The sequence below is a fragment of the Berghia stephanieae genome, chromosome 12, assembly GCF_034508935.2.
Source record: "Berghia stephanieae isolate SIO BIC M18660-M18661 chromosome 12, UCSD_Bste_1.3, whole genome shotgun sequence".
In the NCBI taxonomy this organism is placed as follows: domain Eukaryota; kingdom Metazoa; phylum Mollusca; class Gastropoda; order Nudibranchia; family Aeolidiidae; genus Berghia; species Berghia stephanieae.
In genome coordinates this window covers 27255994-27278493 of record NC_088371.1, presented here as the reverse complement: position 1 = coordinate 27278493, position 22500 = coordinate 27255994, and the positions used below count along the sequence as shown (strand labels likewise).

Sequence of the window (22500 nt, the reverse complement as noted above, 5' to 3'; positions counted from 1 at the left end):
AGTAGTCTCTTGTGGTATCTACTGTAAAAGGGATTAAATGCAAATCGCCATATGTCTTACTATAGTCATAAAACCCCCCAGTGTGGTGTCCTGGGTCCCTCAACCGAGAGGGTGCAAGAATATCCCAACGCCAGTGGGTCGTAAAGGCGCCTAATGGTGTGTGACGCCCCCCTTTTGAGTGACCCGGTCATCCAGGTTGGGGATTGTCGAAGGGTTAACACCCCTTCCGTAAAACTCATTGTTACAGACAGACAAATCAAATCCTTTTTTTAGCTTGGGCAACCAAAGAGATTCTGCAATGACAGAATTTATGAAGGACAACAGACAAAGCCAAAAGGACTCTGCTGACCCGATGACGACTTCGCCAAACAAGCAGCTTCGAATTGTGTAGTGGAACGTTCGCACCATGTATGGAGCTGGAAAAAGCTCTCAAGTTGTGACAGAGTTGAGAAAATACAGGCTGCATATACTTGGAGTAAGCGAAACCCACTGGATACAATCCGGACAGAAACACCTCAAGTCTGGGGAGAAAATTTTATATTCAGGGAGAGGGGACAGGATTCATACACAGGGAGTAAAAATAATTCTAAGCAAGTTTGCCCAGAAGTTACTGAGAGGATAGGAACAACACAGAAAGGATCATCATGGTGTCCTTTATAAAGCGGTGTAAGAATATCAACATGAACATGGTACAGATCTATGCCCCAACAAATGATGCAACAGATGAGGACAAAGATACATTTTATAGTCTACTACAACAAGTCATTGATAAGTTGCCAAGGAAAGACATCAACTTTTTGGTAAGAGATGCCAATGCTCAAGTGGGACAGGATTACGTAGGTTATGAAGGTATCATGGGCCATCATGGCATGGGAGAGATGAACGACAATGGTGAGAAATTTGCAAATTTTTGTGCATTCAACAGTTTGGTGATTGGAGGATCAGTGCTTCCCCATAAAAGGATACACAAGGCAACTTGGGTCTCACCAGACGGTGTGATAGAAAATCAGATTGATCATTTTTGTATCTCCCGAAGATTCAGACATTCATTAGAGAATGTGACAGTACGGAGAGGGGAGATGTTGGATCAGACCACCACCTGCTATTGTCAAAGCTTAAGCTCCGACTCAGAAAAATGTGACCTGATCACACACAAGAAGAAAATTCCAGGTGAATGCACTAGATGGGGAAAAGAATGAGGAGTTCAAACTGCAACTGAGCAATAGATTCCAACCTCTAGCTGGTCTCGAGGAGGACACAGATGTAGAGTCATATTGGGCAAAGATCAAGGAATTCTACATAACAACTTGTAACGAGGTATTGGGTGTAAAGAAATCGGAACATAAAGAACGGATAAGTCCAATCACCTTGGACTTTATTGAAAAGAGGAGAACGCGGAAGGAACAAGTGAATGCAAGTCAAACAAGGGCTTCAAGACTGGATGCACAAGAGCAGTATCGAGCCACAGCTAAGGAAGTCAAACGATCAGTGAAGAAACCAGAGGTACCAGTCAAAAACTATTTTTGGAAAAGATGCTCAATCTAAGCGATGGAGGGAACATTTCAACTGCCTTCTGAACAGACCACCACCAGACAACCTGCCTGAAATTTTGCCTGCAAGGAATGAGCTACCAATTAGCTGTGATCCACCATTGATAACAGAGATTGTGGGTGCTTTTAACAAGTGAAAAGGGGGAAAGCTGCTGGACCAGACCAGATTTCACTGGAGGCTCTAAAAGTTGATGCTGAAAGAAATGCTGAGACCCTTCACTCACTATTTGACAGAATATGGAATGACGGGATTTTCCCAAAGGATTGGAAAGGACATCTTGTCAAGCTTTCAAAGAAAGGGGACCTCAGTAATTACTGAGGAATCATCACTCTTCTCTCTATCCCAGAAAAGGTTTTCAACCATATATTCTAGAGAGAAATAAGAATGCAACAGAGAATGCAACAGATGCTAAATTGCGGGACGAACAGGTGGACTTTCATAAAAACTGTTCAACCACCGACCAGATTGCATCTCTCTCAAATCATAGGTAAACAGTCTATAAAATGGAACTCTCCTCTTATTGTCAACTTTCTGGATTACAAGAAGGCTTTCTACAAGATATGAAGTGAGTAGAAAAGTGCCAGAAGACAATAGAGAATAAAAAATTTTCGCGGCGGTGGTGGGGTTTGAACCTGCGACCTTATTGGTACGACAACTCCACCTGGCAGGTGAGAGCGTGGCTCTACCATGTGAGCTATCCACGAACACAAAAATATTCGTATCAAACCCAAGTCATTTCTAGATCCCTCTCTCACCCACTTCTGGAGACCGCCGATTCGTTCGCACACCACCATCACACATCACCAGTCTAAATAACTCCGCGATGGTGGTGTGCGAACGAATCGGCGGTCTCCAGAAGTGGGTGAGAGAGGGATCTAGAAATGATTTGGGTTTGATACGAATATTTTTGTGTTCGTGGATAGCTCACACGGTAGAGCCACGCTCTCACCTGCCAGGCGGAGTTGTCGTACCAATAAGGTCGCAGGTTCAAACCCCACCACCGCCGCGAAAAATTTCTATTCTCTATTGTCTTCTGGCACTTTTCTACTCATTTCATATCTTGTTGTTACCAACATAAGTGCCTGCTCCACTCACTTTTCTGAATTAAAAATTCACCCCATACACCAGATGCATACTCAATGTCTCAATCGTTTCTATGTTATATGTTTGTGTTGAGAATATTGGCTATTAAGCTTAACTGCTGGTCTAAATAACTTCGCGATGGTGGTGTGCGAACGAATCGGCGGTCTCAAGAAGTGGGTGAGAGAGGGATCTAGAAATGACTTGGGTTTGATACGAATATTTTTGTGTTCGTGGATAGCTCTCACCTGCCAGGCGGAGTTGTCGTACCAATAAGGTCGCAGGTTCAAACCCCACCACCGCCGCGAAAAATTTTTATTCTCTATTGTCTTCTGGCACTTTTCTACTCACTTCATATCTTGTTGTTACCAACATAAGAAGGCTTTCGACAGTATTGATAGTATTGATAGAGCATTATGGAATCCCTGAGAAGTTGGTAAACGTCATCAAGGAAATGTATGAAGGAACAAGTTGCAGGGTTGTACATGAAGATCAGCTTACTGACAGTTTTGAAATTAAGACTGGTGTCAAGCAAGGATGCTTGCTCTCACCAATCCTGTTCATCCTCGCCATTGATTGGCTATTGAAGGAAGCCTCCAAAGGGTGAAGAAATGGATACAATGGACCCCTGGACACAGTTGGATGATCCGGATTTTGCAGATGATCTGGCTCTTCTGTCTCATACACAAGACTAGATGCAAGCAAAAACCACAATTATAAACAGCCTCTTGGAATCCATTGGTTTGGGAGTTCGCAATGCGAAGTGAAAGGTCTTAAGGATGGTACGCATCAAAGGGTGCAAAAGTAAATCAGAAACTTGAAGATATAGATACTTTCTGCTATCTCGGGAGTATAACTGACAAAGATGGAGGCACAGAAGCAGAGGTGAAAGCACGGATAAGAAAGGCACGGGCTGCATTCACATCTTTGAACAGAATTTGGAGAACTAAAGATATCTCCCTTTGACTAAAGCTAAGACTTTTCAACTCAAACGTGAAATCAGTCCTACTGTATGGATGTGAAACTTGGAATGTGTTGCAGGCATGTATAAGGAGGATACACATTCGTAAACAGGTGCATGCGTAAGCTACTTAGAATAAAATGAATGGACAGGATTAAGAACGAAGAAGTATGAAAAAGAACACAGAGAAAACCAGTGGGAGAGGAAATAGGCAGAAGACGATGAAGGTAAATTGGAGTAACCCTTAGACTCCACTATAACAAAGAAAGTATTGGACTTGAACCTTCAGGGCAGAAGATCAAGGGAAAAGTCACGGGAAACATGAAGAAGAATTAAAGAAGGTGATATACAGAGAAGTGATAAAACATGGAATGAGATTTTTTAAAGTTAGCTTGACAGGGATGGAAACTGTTTGTCTGTGGTCTATACCTTGACCCAGGGTGAAAAAGGCAATGATGATGATGATCTGTTTTATGAGGAAGAGTATAATTTGTTAATCCCCATGAGGGAAAAAAACAACTTTTTGATAAGATAAAGTGTCAGTCATTGATCTAATTTACTGTACCCATAGGAATTTAATCAATCAATTCATCACATATCAAAGACCCAATTACTGTACCATTAACAATTTAATCAATTAATTCATCACATCTCATAGACCCAATTTACTGTACCATTAGCTGTTTTTGTTTTTAAGGGTTTTACGGCGCTTGAAAACCATTAAGGTAATATCAGCGCCAGTAAACAGGAAGAAAATGGGATAGTAAAAAGTTTGAGAATTACAATTAAAGCATCCAAGAATAAGGCAGACAAAGGGGAATTGGTTCAAATAGGGAACAGATGTAGATTCCAAGAGCACACCATCAGTGAACTTAGTTTGAGATCACCTAAAAGTCTCATCCAGACACAAGCAAAGGTCCCTATCAACATAATACAGTGCACAACAGAGAGATGAATTACAAGGAAAAAGAATATCATCACCCAAAACTAACTACATTTGACTGTTTCCCTCCCAGCCAGGGTATCCGGCCAGGGCCAGGACAAAACAAGTAATCTCATTCCAAGACAAAGACAGAAAGCATGTTGGAAAACAGACATAGGGGGATAGAAGACACAGTATGCACCTCCCTGCCACTATGGGAGGTCAGGAACCCCACACAGGTACCATTAGCAATTTAATCAATAAATTCATTATATCTCATTGACCAAATTTACTGTACCATTAGCAATTTAATCAATTAATTCATTATATCTTACATACTTGATTAACTGTACCATTGGCAATTTGATTAATTAATTCATTATATCTCATAGACCCAATTAACTGTACCATTAGCAATTTAATCAATTAATTCTTTACATCTCATAGACCAAATTTATTGTGCTCTTAGCAAATTGACCAATTAATTCATCATATCCCATAGACCAAATTTACTACTCTCTTAGCAATTTAATTACCTAATTCAATCTGATTGAACATTAAATACTAGAATTCTTCAATATCTGTACTGAAAATTAGGCAATGAATTCTAAACTCACAATTTAACACACAATATACTCCAAGGAGAATCAAAACTCTAGTTAAATATATCACGTTTAAATGTTCAATTACAGATATCAATATCAAAACAACAAAATTACCAGTAAAATATAGGGCATCAATGCACCTTACATATATGTTTAGGTACAATACTCACAACATCATCCAGCGGGATATAACGTACCAACACACAAATCTACATGTAACCTTGATTGAATGTTTATATTCTGATTCATATAATTTAGTGAGAACTTATCACCAAAATGGCTGTCTAAAAAGAAAATCAAAGAGCTCTATCTTTAGTAGTGTACAACACAATAAACACGATGATGGTGATAACATATAAATAAACAAAAAGAGATTAAGAGAGTAATATCTAGTTGCAGAGACAAGTACAAAAATAAAATTGAAAAATGCTTTTCTTCTGGGGACACGTGGCTGGGGCTTAAAACTGCTGTCAACTATAATCCAAAGCCCACTATTATATCAGAAGATATCGAAATTGAAACTCTAAATAAATTTTATTCACGTTTCGACACAGCAAACAAATTTGATACTGAAAATGAAAAACATAAATTAGACAGGGCTTTGGAAGATGAAATGACTATTGAGGTCAGTGAAGAAGAAACGAGATTTGTATTTTCGAAAATAAAAGAGAGGAAGGCTGCTGGGCCGGATAGATTGAAAGGAAAATTATTAAAAGAATGTGCCCATCAGCTTTCCCCCATTTATACCCATATTTTTAACTGGTCCCTCCAATGCGTTTCGATCCCTGAAATTTGGAAAACTTCAAAAATTATTCCTGTTCCAAAAAAAGAAAAAATTGAATCAATGAACGATCTCAGACCTGTTGCATTGACTTCAATAGTCATGAAATCTTTAGGAAAATTTGTTCTTGTTAAAATTAGGAACCAGTTTATGCCATTGAGTGATAGTCATCAATTTGTTACAAACCAGGACGTGGCGTAGAGGATGCCATTCTTCTGTTTACAAACAACATTTACAGGCATCTGGATCACACTAAGAGCTATTGCAGATTTTTCTTCAGCGTTCAATACAAAACAACCTCAGTTGGTTGTTCAAAAATTGACTAATCTGAATTTAAACAAGTATATAATTGCTTGGGTGCTCGAATTTCTGACGGAGAGAGCACAATATGTTCAATGAGGACAAAACGTATCTTCCTGTATAACTACAAATACTGGTGCTCCTCAATGCTGTGTATTGTCCCCTGTATTATTTATGATATACACGAATGACTGTAGAAGTCAAAACCTGAGTGTACCTTTAATAAAATTTGCAGATGACACCACTCTTCAAGGCCTCATAACAAATGACAACGAAGTGGCTTATATGCAAGAAATCGATAGATTTGTGTCTTGGTGTGATGCCCACCACATAGAGCTTTACATAAGCAAGACAAAGGAGCTAGTGATTGACTTTAGGAGAGTGAAGGAACCGATAGAACCGTTAAAATTAAAGGACCAATTCGTCCAGCGAGTTCCTCACTACAAATACCTTGGTGTAACGATTGCTGACAGGCTCAAGTGGGATGAACACTTGAATATAATTAGGCATAAGATGTGCAGACGTAGTTATTTTTTATCAAAACTTTCTCAGTTTAGAATAAATAAAACCCTCTGCACATTATTTTATAGAGCAGTAATCGAAAGTGTCTTGTCATTTTGTATAACAGCTTGGGGAGGCAATTGCTTAGCAGTGGAAAGGAACAAAATAAATTCAAATATTAAAAAATCTATTAAATGCTATATAAATGTTGACGATGTAGATCTTTTATACGAGAAATTTTGTATTAGTAAAATAACAAAAATATTAAATGACCAGTATCAGTTTTTATGTCAGAAAGAAGTGGTCGCCCTTTCTATATTTCAACAAAAACAGAGAGACACCGAAAATCTTTTCTGCCGTCCAGTATTAGGCTTTATAACAACAAGCAATAATCATGTTATATAATTATTTCGCATTTTTACTTTCAAATAATGTAAATAATGTAAATATTAATTTATCAATTTATTTGTTTTGCAATCTTTTCAATTTTCAATTTATAGTGACAGTTTTAACTATTTTACAGTGTTGAAATTATTCATATTATAAAGCGAGGCTCTGGTTATGAAGCTGCTCCTTTTTTATATATATTTCCATTATATTTTTATCTTATTGTGTAAATTATAACACGTCTGTACAAAAAATTTACTTTTTGGGATGCAATAAAGTATTATTATTATTATTATTATTATTAAATACATTTCTTTGATCTAAGAATGAACAAAACTCATAATACAGTTAGATAACACTAAGCCTCAATACTGGGATTCTAGTCATGTATGTATGAGTTTACATTACTATACTCAAGTCATTGATCAAGGCCATGAACCACGTAACAAACGCATTCACTCAATAGCAAAAAAAGACAGATAGATCAACCATTTCTTACATGCCACATTCATTTTCAATATTCAATCCAATGCGCACTGTTGATACCTTGGAAACCTAAAACATCAATGTCATCTGTCTTTGTCCATTAAATAAGAGCTTATATTCCACTCATTTGTTGTGGGTTTTTTTTTCCTTTCCCCCCCCCCCCCCCCCCCTTAAAGAAAAAAGAAATTAAATCAAGCTTTAACCTTACCTGCAATCTGTCATAAAGACACTCATCATGATACTCAATATTGAAAGCAGCAAAGCTGATATTGACTTTGTTACTGGCTGGGGCTTGAATCAACCAGGAACAGTTCATATGCTTTGAGTAGGCATTGGGGAAGTTGGGACTCTCTATCACGCCATGGAGATCTGTCAGTACACGGTTGGTGCAATCTGGAATAGTCAAGAATGAGAGGAGAAAATTGTCATCAACATCAGAGTGATTAAACTTGGGCTTCTATATAGCTAGGGGAATTAGGGTAAAATTGTGCAAATCAGTGATGAAAGCACCAAATCTGGCACAAAGTAATCGATGTTGAAATAGAGCCACATTGAGAAATTCCTCTATCAGTGTTAAATAGGGAGGGTGCAAATCCGCCTATATGAGCTATATTAAAACAAAGGGGTGTAATCCATGAAATATTTGTTGTCAATTCGATGCTTTAAAATTTAATATTTTTTAGCTCGCGTAAGCAGTTGATTTTTTTGACTTAATAATAATAATTATTAAAAATGTGACTTTTTGTGATATAGGACCTTATGGACCGGTAGCAGAGCTTTATTTTGATGACTAGAGGACAGGCTGGTGTTAGTGTTATTGGTGTTGTTACAGTATGTGTTGGTCGTCATTGTGATGGTGATGAAGATGACGGTGATGATGATGATGAGGTGATTGTGGATATGATGATGGTGATGCTGCTGCTGATGATGATGATGATGAGGTGGTGGTGGCGATAGTGGTAGTGATGATGATGATGATCTGGACATGGCAGATTTGCACTTAAGCACTTGCACCTTCCTGTTGACACCCTTTCTTGAAGCAGCACTTGATCAATTCTTGGCACGCTTTTGCTGCTGCTGGATTGCTTGTCCAAAATGGTTTCAGTCCATTTTCTGTAGTTTTCCATCCCCATTCAAATGGAGAAGGCGTTGAGGCATCGATACTGAGAGATGAAGCCCAGATGTGGCCTGCTTCGTATGCTGCTCCTTTGATTGTGTCTCATTGTTCAAGATACATACCAAAAAATAGTGATAGACAAGTTTCCTTTGCTGGCATTATTCGCTTTGGAGCTGAAATGGGTTCATCTCTCTTCAGTCTGTCAATGCTGTTGGTAACTATCAATTGCAATAATGAAAGACTTTTTTGGTGACGTATATTAACATTTTTAGACTATGAGGATCCAATTAAAATCATCTTTATTAGACAGAGACAATAGATTGTGGGACATAATTTTCTTGGGAGACTTGAGAGAAATCAACAGCAGCCTTTTTTAGTTTATTCAGATCTCTTTGAATTGTTTTAGCCACGTGGGATAAAGTCAATACCTCGCTGTCAGTTTTTCCATGTGAGTCTGTTCAAGCAATCAAGATGTTGTCTTATTGAAATGTTTCCTTTCCCGAGTTATAGCTGTCGGGGCCTGGTAGTACCCCTGGAGTCTGTATTTGAACCTGGTTGAATGAACATATGACAGGGTGCAACCTCTTTCACAGCATTCTTCTTTGCTAAACATCTTGATTAACTCTGACAATTTATGAACTCTTTCTTTGCTGTTCTACACTTGACAATTTATCACTATACATTGTTAAAAATCTGAAAAATGGAGTTTATGCAACAGTGCCAGAGAGAATTTTTTTTTTTTAATCCTCCCATATAATCAGCTTGCCTAGACTAGGACTGTCTGGCAATGTTTCATATACACCTTTACGGATTTAGATATTAATCCAGTGCCTATTCCCAAATTTGTCACTTTATAGTTGTTTAGGAATTGATATACTTTGTGCGTAGTGCAAGATGAATCCTCGTCCAGCAATGGAGAAGTCTGTATTCAGTCGAATCCAAACACGGTTGGACGTTGATGTGAAGTTCCCAGGGTTGTTGGCTCCACACAGTTTCAATGTGCCATTACCCATCAACAAGCGCCCTGCCTCATTGTCATCCCGGAGCTGGAAAATGTACAAAACAAATTGTATAGGGTCATGGGTAGCAGTAGTAATTGTGGTCATAGTAGTAATAGTAGTAGTAGTAGTAATAGTAATAGTAGTAGTAGTAGTAGTAGTAGTAGTAGTAGTAGTAGTAGTAGTAGTAGTAGTAGTAGTAGTAGTAGTAGTAGTAGTAGTAGTAGTAGTAGTAGTAGTAGTAGTAGAAGTAGTAGTAGTAGTAGTCGTAGTAGTAGTAGTCGTAGTAGTACTAGTAGTAGTAGTAAGCATATTTCTATAGCACCTTTCGTCGAAGTGTCTAAAAACCAATAAGACATTGCTTACACAGAATACAATAACACAGCGAAACCAAATCATCCAAAATCGTTTTTTGTTTTGTTTTTAAGGGTTTTACGGCGCTTGCAACACATTTAGATTATATCAGCGCCAGTAAAAAGGAAGAAAGTGGGATAGTAAAAAGTTCTAGAATTACAATTAAAAAGCACCTAAGAGAAAGTAAGACAAAGGGGAACTGGGAACAAATAGGGATCAGATGTAGATTCCAACAGCTTACCACCAATGTACTTAGTTTGAGATCACCTATAAGTCTCATTTGGACACAAGCACAAAATCCAGCAAAGAGGAATACACTCAAATGCCTACATTATACATTGAAAATAACAAACATAATAATACATAACAGCGAGATGATTTACAAGGTAAAAAATATCATCTCCCAGAACAATAACTATGCATTTGTTTTCCCTCCCAGCCAGGACTCCCATCAGGGCCAGGAAAGAAACAAGTAATCTCATTCCCAGACAAAAATAGAAAGCATGTTGGAAAACAGATATAAGGGTATAGAAGACACAGTATGGACCTCCCTGCCCGCTATGGGAGGTCAGGATCCCCACCCAGCATCCAAAATCAAAACAATGAGAGCATGACAAAGGCATCAAAAACATCAATACATTTGTCACATAAAATACATTTTAAAATTCAATCATTTTGTGGAAAGATATATTTTTAGATGTTTTTTAAACATATCTATAGAACTCAAAAATCTTACAAACTGAGGGAGATCATTGCAAAGCGGGGTTCAAAATTTCATAAAGGAGCTATCATCAAAGAATTTAAGTTTAGTTTTAAGAGGTGCTAATAATTTAAAGTCATGGAGTTTAAGATTTAAGATTTAAGATTTAAGATTTAAGAGAGAGAGAGAGAGAGAGAGAGAGAGAGAGAGAGAGAGAGAGAGAGAGAGAGAGAGAGAGAGAGAGAGAGAGAGAGAGAGAGAGAGAGAGAGAGAGAGAGAGAGAGAGAGAGAGAGAGAGAGAGAGAAAGAACCATGATTGTCAGAGAAATCTTGCAAAACTTTCAACAGACAACCATGTAAAAGTCTCACCTCCAGATAATCATAGGCACACTGGTCGTGTGATTCTATATCAAAATCCTCAAAGGTAATATCAATGACACTCCCCCTGGACACTGAAATGATCCATGTACAGCTGTCTTCATGATAATAGGGGTTAGGATAATTTGGTGAGATAATGCTGCCCGTTGGGGAGTTTAATGTGGCACCACAACCTACAATAATAAAAGGGATACTTCTTGAAACACGTAAGCACACACATACATACACACACAGACCTGTGATGGGTAAACTAAAAGTCTATTTTGCTTCTTTTTTCAAAGCTGAGTTTGAAGAAAACAACCTGTATTATCCCAAAACCCATGATTTTTACTCTCATTTGTATAATTTATCATTTTAAAATAATTCAGGTGTTTCGTTCAATTTGATCATATATTTATATCTTAGCATGAACTAAATAAATGCCTTTATTGAGTAAAGTGAATCTCATTTCTAAAACTTTAAATAACAAAAGTTTCATTACCCTGATATTGTTTTTACTTAAAACTCAATTTTATCCAGAAGAGCATCCAACTGACAAAACTCATTGTGGGTAGAAACAACTGTCATGTGAGCTGTTTTTACCCATTTATATATATATATATATATATATATATATATATATATATATATATATATATATATATATATATATATATAATATATATATATATATATATATATATATATATATATATATATATTATGACCCAAGGTCAAAAGGTGCCCGCCTGATACCAGTGTTAAGAAAATTTGATTTTTACTTAATTATGGGCTGTTTTCATTGGGTTAGTGATTGTAATCAATTGATAATATGAAGAAGAGATAAAATGAGATAGCTCAACATACTCTGTTCAACAGAATATGAAAAAAACAACTTGAAAGTCAAATTTGAATGCAGTTTGGCATGTGCTTAAAACGAGGTCAACGCATCACCTTCTTAGAAAGCATGTAGAAATTAAATGTGATGTTTTAGTTCACATGATTGAAATTTGACTAATAGTATAAAGTCAAAATTTACTTTTAAATGCAATTGCAGTATATTACATATCTGATTAAGTTTCATATAGAGTTTTTAAAAAGTTGGTATTACTTGTGACCTTTGGTATCATCAAACACAGCACTATACTAAGACTCTACACGAAACTTTAAAGCTTATAGTTAATGGTTATAAAATGTTTTATTATGAGAAAAAAAGCATAGATTTTCCTTCTGAACTCAAATCTTGGAGTTAATGTATACCGTTTTGCTGATATTGAGGTTTATTGGTTTTGGTGTCATTTGTCACAAGCAACACGGCATGCGTGAACACGTGGAAGTTTGTTTCGTTAAATGGCGATTCGCAATTTTGATCCGCTCTTCTTACCAGTCTTTGAAGTGCAGCACTTTCATTTGCCTTTCCAGCGTGGCTCCAGGCAGAAAAGTTAAGTTGAACTTTGAAGTCATCGCTATTTTACATTGTCACAAGAAACACTTGATATTGGATATTACAAAGTGCCACCAAAAAATTATGTTTTCAGCTGTTATTCTACTTCAGGGTTGTATCAATCAAGAAAAAAACAAAATTCAAGCTTTTGACGAATCCAGATAAATAGATGGGTTGTCAAGAAATTTGATTTGTTTTACTATTAACACACTAAATTACTACAAACAAGCAGATTTGAGCAGTAGGGTGATGCTACCGTATGGTTACATGTATTCATTACCATGGCTGATATTTATCTAGAGTTTGTGTGACTTCTGGTACTTTTTGTGACCATTGGTGTCATTGGTTAAAATGTCACAGGTGACACTTAAGTTGGAAGTTTCTAATGTATTTCTGTTTTCATGTTCTTCAAAGCTTGAAATGTCATTGAATTCCATTTTAACAGGCTATACTACATTTGTTCAGTTGCTATTCTTGATTTATTGAGACAAAATTGCGTTCTAGTGCCGATTTTGACCCAAGTAATAGCAACAATGGTATTACTAATTTCTAAGTATATTTCCAATTTGAAAGTATTTAGTTTCTTAAAATATTATTGAATTTCATTTTAGAGTAGGTTATTATGCTTTTTTGACTGAAAATAATGGTATAGTATGGACGAAAGTGTGATTTGGTGTTGCTTGTGACATAAGTAATGGTGTCACCAGTCTTATGTCACAAGTCACATTCAGATGCTTTTTTTTCCATGTATATTTCTATTTTTTGAAGTCTTTGGTTTTTGAAATATTATTAAATTCCATATTTAACTGAGGTTATTACACTGGTTTGACTGAAATTAATGATATATTGTCGGAATTGCAATTTGGTATTGCTTGTGACATAAGAAATGGTGTCATCAGTCTAATGTCACAAGTGACACAATGTCGCAAAATAAGATATGCTTTGGTCACATTATTTCCCAACATTTTATTCCAAAAGTTTCTGAACATTGCTGGTAATAAGCATATATAATATTGTTGTTGTTGTTAATGTACAATAATTTTTATGAAATAATATATTTGCATTCTATGTTGCTTGTGACCGATGATACCAAAAAGCAACCTTTTCTCCAATAGATGGTAACACTATTGTACTATGATTGTGTCTTTTTGTTTATTACTTAATAAACAAAGTTTGCTACTTAATAAAAATCATTTGGTTATTGAGCTTTTTGTCTCATTTTGGTGAGACCAGCAACCTATAGGCATTGTTGACCTTATTGTGCTGCGCCAGACCGTAATGTTATCTAAAGAGCCTTTGATTCATGAAGTACAGGGTTTGTGCTACATATATAGAAACATAAATGGACTATTATGTCACTTTTATTTTGAGAAAAAAATTGGCACCTTTTGACCTTGGTTCATATATATATATGTCACGTTCTATCTGAACCAAAAACAAAAAATCCAATAATTTGTGTGAAAGACATGAAATAGTCAAAATAACCAATAGAAGTATCGCACCATTTGACAACATGTTATATTCTAATCTGAACCCAGTACGGGAATTCCATCCATTTGAATGGAAGAGGAGGTAGAAAGTGTTGCTGGTTGATACAATGGGGTTGGCAGGGAGGTTGCTGGATCGTCCATATAGTCTGTATCGCAATGGAGAGGAGCTAGTAGCACCATCTCTGTAACAAAAAAAGGGCAAAAATAATAAGACAAGATATAATTTATTGATTATTTTTGGAAATTATAATGTAATACTACTTTCATAGGATAAGCATTCATTCATAAATAATAATAATAATTTTGTTGATGAGCGCTGCACTTTGATGAAAGCTTTGTCATTATTTTTAAGTGTTTTATTTTTGTTGGTGCTAATACTAATTTGTCTAACGAAGCATTCAAGCCCCTTGTGGTTTTGGGAAAGAAACATTTTGCTTCTGTGTTGTGTGGGATTGTTCGATGTCATAGATGTGAGAATGACCTATGCAACTGCTGGGTCTGAGTTTGATGGTTGTGGCTTGGAGCGACCAATGATGCTACTTGTAAAAAGTTGACTGTCCTCCTTTCAACAATATTTCAAATTATTTAAGCAGACCATGCAATGGTGTGCATTGGAGTTGGTAATCCATCTTATCAATTTCTGTTTGATTTTCTCTACAGGTTTCATTTTGCTGATTGTATGGAGATCTCAAATTACACACACATAATCTAATATTCGTCAAACTAAAGTTTTGGGTGCTGCCAGTTTTGTTGATTGGTTGCTTTTATGTGCAAGTCAATCTTTTCTTTAAGGTATATATTCCCAATTTATTACCACTTCATTAACTTATGTGTTTAATTTTATTCACCTCCTTCAATTGCAAAATGAATGAATGACTGATTAATAATCCCTTACAGCAGGGCCCCAAAAGTATGGAACAAATCAAAGAAGTTTTCAGAACTCGGTATTTTTAGGAAACTTTTAAAAGCATTCCTTTTCAGGCAGGCTTTTGAGTAGTCAAAATACTCGCGTTTTGTGTTACCTATTATATTTTTAGGTGTAGTGTCTTAGAGCAACTTGTGGATTCTGCATGCTGTGTAAACTACACTGTATATCTATATTATGTATGCAACAAGTTTGGAATAGGCACTGATGTAGGGTAAAATCTGAAAAGGTATGAATGAAACATTGCCAGACACCGCAAAAAGAAAAATACAAGAAAAATTCATTCCAAACATTCAGCCTCAATTATTAGGATTTCCTAATTTTCACACATTTTCCAATTTCCCCAAATTCTTTAATATTTCTTAATACTGCAATACCAACTCTCATGAAAAGAAATACTGCTGTACACATAGAGAATTTATAGTTATATCCAATTTCAATGTACTGAAACACTTAAGGAACACTATTGTGTCACTAAGGAAGTATTAAGAATTGATTGCATTCAAATCCTAATTTTCCTAATTTAAATTTGGAACTAGATTCACATTTGTTGTGTAAATAAGGAGGGTTATTTTTAGTTTACCGAAAGTAAAACATGGGCTACAGAATCAAAAGTAGAAGATGGTGGATGCATATCGAGTATTCATGAGCTCTGAATTGGTTGTTGCAGTTTCTTCCTAAGCTGGAATTTATTTAATTTTTATTTTATTATTTATTAATTCCTGTGCGATGCAATTCATTTCAGTCACAGTGAGTCTGAAGTTATATTTCCCTTGGACTTGGTTTTTGTGAGAAATGGTCTCATTTCTCGCTGAGTCTACGACTACGAACTTTTGACTTTGATTGACTGTGGTGGGGAAAAAATTCAAAGTTGTTTGCTCTCATTGAAACCTACCCCATAATAAAGGGCTTTTCAACACGATTCTAAACATAATAATACCATTTTTTTTAAATCAGATAATCAAAAGAAAATTTGTAGTAGTGTAAAGACAGTGAAATATACTCTTAATTCTGAAGGGTTTTGTAAATGAAATGAGATTTTTATAAATGAGGTTTTTATATAGCGCAATATCCACTAAATGTGCTCAAAGCGCTTTACAAGGGACCCCTGGCCAACAGCAACATTTAGGATGAGACATGACTCCTGCTAGGCGATGTTACAATTTTTTCGGACAGAGACAACGCTGTTAACGGCCAGGTACTCATTTTACACCTGAGTGCGGTGAGAGAATGTGAGTAAAGAGCCTTCTCCAAGGACTCAACTATGCGCCGAGAGAGGCTCGAACCCAGGACCTTCCGATCCGCCAGCGAGTGTCATACCACTAGACCACGTCGCCGCACAAACCTGAAAGTGATAAATATTGAGTAGTGACCACCATTTCAATTTAAAAATTGGCCTAAGTAACGGCTGCTGAAATTTGAATAAGGGGTTGTTTTTTTTACTATTATTAGATTCATTTAGGCATTGGGGGTAATATTTTGACCTGAATTTAATTTTAATAAAAAGTTTAGGTGTTAGATTACGTGCAGTAACAAAAGTTTAGGATTGCAAATTCTGATTTTTTTAATTATCCAAGACTAATTTAACTTTGTTTTATCCATAATGGTATACTAAATTGGTGCTGATCTAAACATAAACAACACCAAATAACGGTAATTCCTCCAGACAAAAAGAAGAGATATAAATCATAAAAATCCGTCCATAAACAAAAAAAATCAGTGGATTTTATTCTGACATTTGTCACGTAAAAGTCCTAAAAATCTTGTCACAATCACTCGGCCATTTATTACCTTATTCCTAGAGTGCCAAGTGGATGTTTACCTATGTAGGTACCTACTAAGATGGTCAATGTAGACTATTGAAATTAGCTCGCAGAATTTTAAAATTGTTTTCAAGTTTGCATTTACATTAATGGTATACGTCTGACCGGTAATCAGATTTTTTGGGATGGTTTTATTCTTGTATTTTTCTTTCTTGCTTTGTCTGGCACCTTTCAAACCCATTGTTTAGTTCTTTATCTTACACCAGTGCCTGCTCCCTAGTTCCTTATTTTGAAGTTTTATTTGTAAAGAGTATTGGTCATGCTCCATGTTACTGAGCCATACAGAAGGACTGCTTTTACAATAGTGTTGTATATTCTCAATTTGTTTTTCAGTGCTAGATTTGTTGTTATCCATCTAGGTCTGAGGGTGATAATTGCATGCCGTGCTATTCCGATTCTAGCCTCTATGTCTTCATCTGTTCCTCCAGATGTTGAAACAATGTTACCCAAATATGTAAATGTGTCTAGGTCCTTCAGGTTGTTTCCATTTACTGAGATAGGTGTTGTGTTGTTGTTTAGTAATCTTATCACCTGTTTTCTTTGTGTTTATTCTTAAACAAGTCTGTCTGTTTTTGATTGTAAATGTTGATGGGATTGTGACAATAAGCAAATATCATTGGCAAAGTCAAGGTCTTATAGGTATTGGGTAAAGTTCCATTTTATTCCAGTCTTTTTATCACCCACAGCTCTGCGCATTAGCCAGTCAATTACAGTTAGAAATATTATTGGCGAAAGAAGACATCCCTGCCTCACTCTAGTTTAATCTCAAAGGAATCTGAAAGTTTTCCATCATGAATTACTTGGCAGGTATGGCGTAATGATGTAGTATTTTCCAAATAACCTCCCTATCAATAGTGTCAAATGCCTTTTCAAAGTCAATAAAATTCATATAAAGTGGTGATTGCAACTCAAGAGACTGTTCTATTTTAATTCGGAGCATTGCTATTTATAAGTTTCAGGTATGCCGTAATGATGTAGTATTTTCCACCTAACCTCCCTATCAATAGTGTCAAATGCCTTTTCAAAGTATATAAAATTCATAAAAAGTGGTGATTGCCACTCAAGAGACTATTATAACCCGGAGCATTGCTATATGGTCGGTATAGGATCTGTCTTTTCTTGAATCCAGCTTGTTCATGGTGAAGTTTCCCATCGTGTGCAGTTTTCAACCTTTCCAATCTCACTCGAGTTAAAACTTTACTAGGAATTGAGAAGACCATAATGCCTTGCCAGTTCTTACAATGCCTTTTTAAGAAGCTTGAAAACTAATCCTTTCTTCCAATTGAAGGTATTTGGTTTTTGACTCCATATTTTCAGGGGAAAAAAGGGTGCAGCATGTCCACAGTGGTGTTTAAATTCCCTTTGAGGGCATCTGGGGACGCACCATCTGGTCCTGGAGCTTTTCCCCTTTTCATTCCCTTTAATGCTTTATAAATCTCTATTCGATATAGATAGTTCGAAGATAACGTCACTCAGGTCTTTGTTTTTGTTTTTTGCCATCCGCATTTATGAGTAATGCTCACTGAACTGTATTAACCTGACTATAAATGTTCAAGGATACACACAGTTTTGTGTGTTGGCCGTTATACTTCCGGATGTCAATGTTATAAGCTTCTTAGCCAAGCGCATACTATCTATAGGGGTGTCGTAAAAAATTCAGCCTGCCAGTCGTATTTAATTCAATTTGTGTGCCAGTGCCTTAATCTGGAAGATTGAAGTTTACTGTTATTATATCATTTCTACCACTATTATCATGTTTTATTGGTTTCATTTTCTAATTTTTCTTTCCTTCTCATTTTTGTATTGTTATTTTTCTTTTAATACTATAAATTATTGGTGAAAGCCTCTTAACAAATAAATTGAAAATTGAAATTGGTATAATGTGACAATAAGCAGATGACAAAATAGTTAATATCAAATTAACAGGAAAAGCATGTAACTTTAATCAAAGCATTATATCTTAATCAATAATCACACAATACCAGTTTGACGTAGTTGACAACTTTTAGAACTTAGAATAAATATGTAACTGTTTGTCCTGACACCATACTAGACTGAAGTGCTAGCTCAATTATGTCTAGATTTAAAACTTAAAATCCTACCTGATTTCCAGGTAATCAGAAAAAGTATTATCTTCCAAGTCAAAATAGGTAAAATTAAGCGATATCTGAGTGCCACTGAACTGTCCACGGATGGTCCAGACACAAACTTGATTGCCCGGGTAATGAAAAGGGTAATTAGGGCTGGTGATGACCCCTGTGGATCCAGTCATTTCTTCTCCGCATTCTGGGTATAGACAACACAGAAATTAGATAGCCTGATACTACTAGCGTAGGAGAGAGAGAGAGAGAGAGATAGAGAGAGAGAGAGAGATAGAGAGAGAGAGAGATAGAGAGAGAGTGAGAGAGAGAGATAGAGAGATATATATATATATATATATATATATATATATATATATATATATATATATATATAATATATATATATATATATATATAATATCCTTTCTTTAAAAAATATAGCCTTATAGAGAACATTGTGCTATTTGACTAAATAAAAAAAAATTATATGGCGCACAGATGTACTGAAAGATTTGAAAATTAGAAATGTATTTTTTAGATAGATAAACAGATAACTTGATTTCCTTTTATAATTTAAAGTCGGTTTGAAAGTTCGTTGAGTAAAACAGATATCTCAAAAACAACAAAATTCGACACTGTCAAAAGTTGTCAGTTTGGCGTTTTTACGCAAATCGTTGCATTCGAAATAATGTATTCACTTAATTACTTTAAGGATTTCAGATCTACACTAAGTTTTCAAGTTTTCATCTATTTATGACATCTAATATTAAACATTATCGGCAAACTGTCAATTGTATCTGTCTAGCTTCTAGCCCGAACAAACCAAAAGTAAACAAATATTGTGATGGAATACTTGATACTGTTTGCGTCTGTTTCAGATTTTCATTTGACCTCAGGATTAAAGTGGTCAAAACACCCATTTTCTTTCATGTAAGTATAGATCAGTGTATATTACTTAGTTTTGAATTATGGGCAAACTCTCAATATTACCAATCAACAATCAAAACATGATCACCAGAGTACTGTACTGTAAGGTAAGTTCTCGATCCCAAGATCGGGGAGACATTCTGAAAGCTCCTACATCCCCAGTATTCTTTCAATTTGTATTTTCACCGTTGATCTTTTGTCAGGCGTTTATTTATTCAATTTGTCATCAAACAGATAACTTGATACCGATCCTTTCAAGCACGCCATCGTTACTCTTCTGAAAAAGGCGAATCTGTCACCAGAGAATCTTAAAAACTTCAGCCCAGTTTCCAATTTACCGTTTATTTAGAAAATCTTGGAAAAGGCTATTGCAGCCCAACTGAACAATCATTTGGTAAATATATGAAAAAAATCAATCAGCTTATAGGCAGCATCACAGCACTGAAACTGCCTTACTAAAAATTCAAAACGACCTTTTGTGTGAGGCTGACATGGGTAAAGATCTAAGTGCAGCGTTCGACACGATAGACCATTCGATTCTAGTCGAGCGTCTCTCCAAAACATTTGGATTGTCTGGAACAGTATTAAAATGGTTCGAGTCCAACCTTATCGGTCGCACACAAACAATTCAAGTAAAAGGAATAAAATCAGATATTTTTAAGGTTGACTTTGGTGTGCCCCAGTGATCTGTTCTGGGTCCCATTCTCTACACTTTATACACACTACCATTGGGAGGTGTTATAAGTCATCACAGTGTCACGTACCATATGTACGCTGATGACACCCACGAAATTAAAGGGTTACTGAAATCGATGGAGAACTGCATTGAAGGTGTGAAGAACTTGATGGTAGCTAATAAACTGAAAATGAACGATGAGAAAACAGAACTCCTATTATGTAATCCTAAAAATAACATTTGTCAACAAGGCCTTTCGATTTGTATTGATGATGTGAAAGTAATGTTTTCTGAAAACGCCAGAAACCTGGTAATTTATTTTAGCAGTGACCTGTCCATGGAATAACATGTGACACAACTTTGCAAAGCACTGTATTGTGATATTCGCCGGATTGGCCAACTTTCGGCATTTTTAAATCAAAATTCCTTAAAGACTCTAGTGTCTGCTTTTGTTTTTACTCGTTTAGACTATTGTAATTCACTCCTGTCTAATTACCCAGGTTTCTTACTTGATAAACTGCAGCGGTTTCAAAATCAAGCTGCTAGAATAGTTTTAAGAAGAAATAAGAGAGAATACACGACTCCACTGCTTTACACTGGCTTCCCATTAGGGCCAGGGTGCTCTTTAAGGTTGGAGTCATGTGTTTTAAATGTTTTCACGGAAGCACCCCTGCTTATCTCAATGATCTTGTCGAACCATACTTTCCGCCCGTGCATTGAGATCAGGTGATCATCGTCTGCTTAAATTGCCAAAAAAAGGTAAAAAACTCTCTGACAGATCCTTTACTCACTTTGCACCGACTGTCTGGAACAATCTCCCCATATCTCTTCGTGACGTCCCTACTGAACTCGCTTTCAGGAAACACTTAAATTTATTAGTTATTTTATTTGAGCAGACGATGATCACAGGATATGTATGTATGTATACATTATATATATTATTTTATTTTTTAAATATGTTAAATAGTTGGATGGTAGAAGGTTTGTGTGTGTGTGTGTGTGTGTGTGTGTGTGTGTGTGTGTGTGTGTGTGTGTGTGTGTATGAGAGAGAGAGAGAGAGAGAGAGAGAGGGAGAGAGAGAGGAGAGGAGAGAGAGAGAGAGAGGAGAGAGAGAGAGAGAGAGAGGAGAGAGAGAGAGAGAGAGAGAGAGGAGAGAGAGAGAGAGAGAGAGAGAGAGAGAGAGAGAGAGAGAGAGAGAGAGAGAGAGAGAGAGAGAGAGAGAGAGAGAGAGAGAGAGAGAGAGAGAGAGAGAGAGAGAGAGAGAGACGGAGAGACAGTCTATGTGTGTGTGTGTGTTTTTTTTTGTTTTTTAAAGGGTTTTACGGCGCTTGCAACACATTTGGGTTATATCAGTGCCAGTAAAAAGGTAGAAAATGGGATAGTAAAAAGTTCTAGAATTACCATTAAAGCACCCAAGAAAAAGTAAGACATAGGGGAATTGGGAATAAATAGCGATCAGATGTAGATTCCAAGAGCACACCACCAATGTATTTAGTTTGAGATCACCTATCAGTCTCCGGACACAAGAACAAAATCCAACAAAGAGGAAGACACTCAAATGCTTACATTATACAATAAAAATAACAAATATAATAATACATAACAGGGGAGATGATTTACAAGGAAAAAAAATATCATCTCCCAAAACAATAACTATGCATTTGACTGTTTCCCTCCCAGCCAGGACTCCAACGATGGCCGGGAAAAAACCAACTAATCTCATTCCAAGACAAAGACAGAAAGCATGTTGGATAACAGATATAAGGGGATAGAAGACACAGTATGTGCCTCCCTACCCGCTATGGGAGGTCAGGTTCTCCACCCAGTGTGTGTGTGTGTGTGAGAGAGAGAGTTAGAGAGAGAGAGAGAGAGAGAGAGAGAGAGCGAGAGAGAGAGCGAGAGAGAGAGAGAGAGAGAGAGAGAGAGAGAGAGAGAGAGAGCGAGAGAGAGAGAGAGAGAGAGAGAGAGAGAGAGAGAGAGATCTGCATAATGGTGGCAGATTAGGGCTGCTAATGTTTTTGTTTTTTGATGTTT

General features: G+C 36.4%; 1 protein-coding gene across 3 annotated transcripts in view; it reads right to left on the bottom strand.

Moving 5' to 3' along the window:
• The window catches only part of LOC144958147 (cubilin-like), a 232482-nt gene that overhangs the window by 136806 nt on the left and 73176 nt on the right, over positions 1 to 22500 (bottom strand). For all 3 annotated transcript variants that reach the window (XM_078889900.1, XM_078889901.1, XM_078889902.1), the window contains 5 exons: positions 18885 to 19068; positions 14047 to 14216; positions 11113 to 11294; positions 9569 to 9737; positions 7783 to 7967 (listed from right to left, as the gene is read on the bottom strand). In XM_078889900.1, coding sequence (XP_078746026.1) covers positions 7783 to 7967; positions 9569 to 9737; positions 11113 to 11294; positions 14047 to 14216; positions 18885 to 19068 — 890 coding nt within the window. The remainder of the gene's footprint in view (positions 1 to 7782; positions 7968 to 9568; positions 9738 to 11112; positions 11295 to 14046; positions 14217 to 18884; positions 19069 to 22500) is intronic.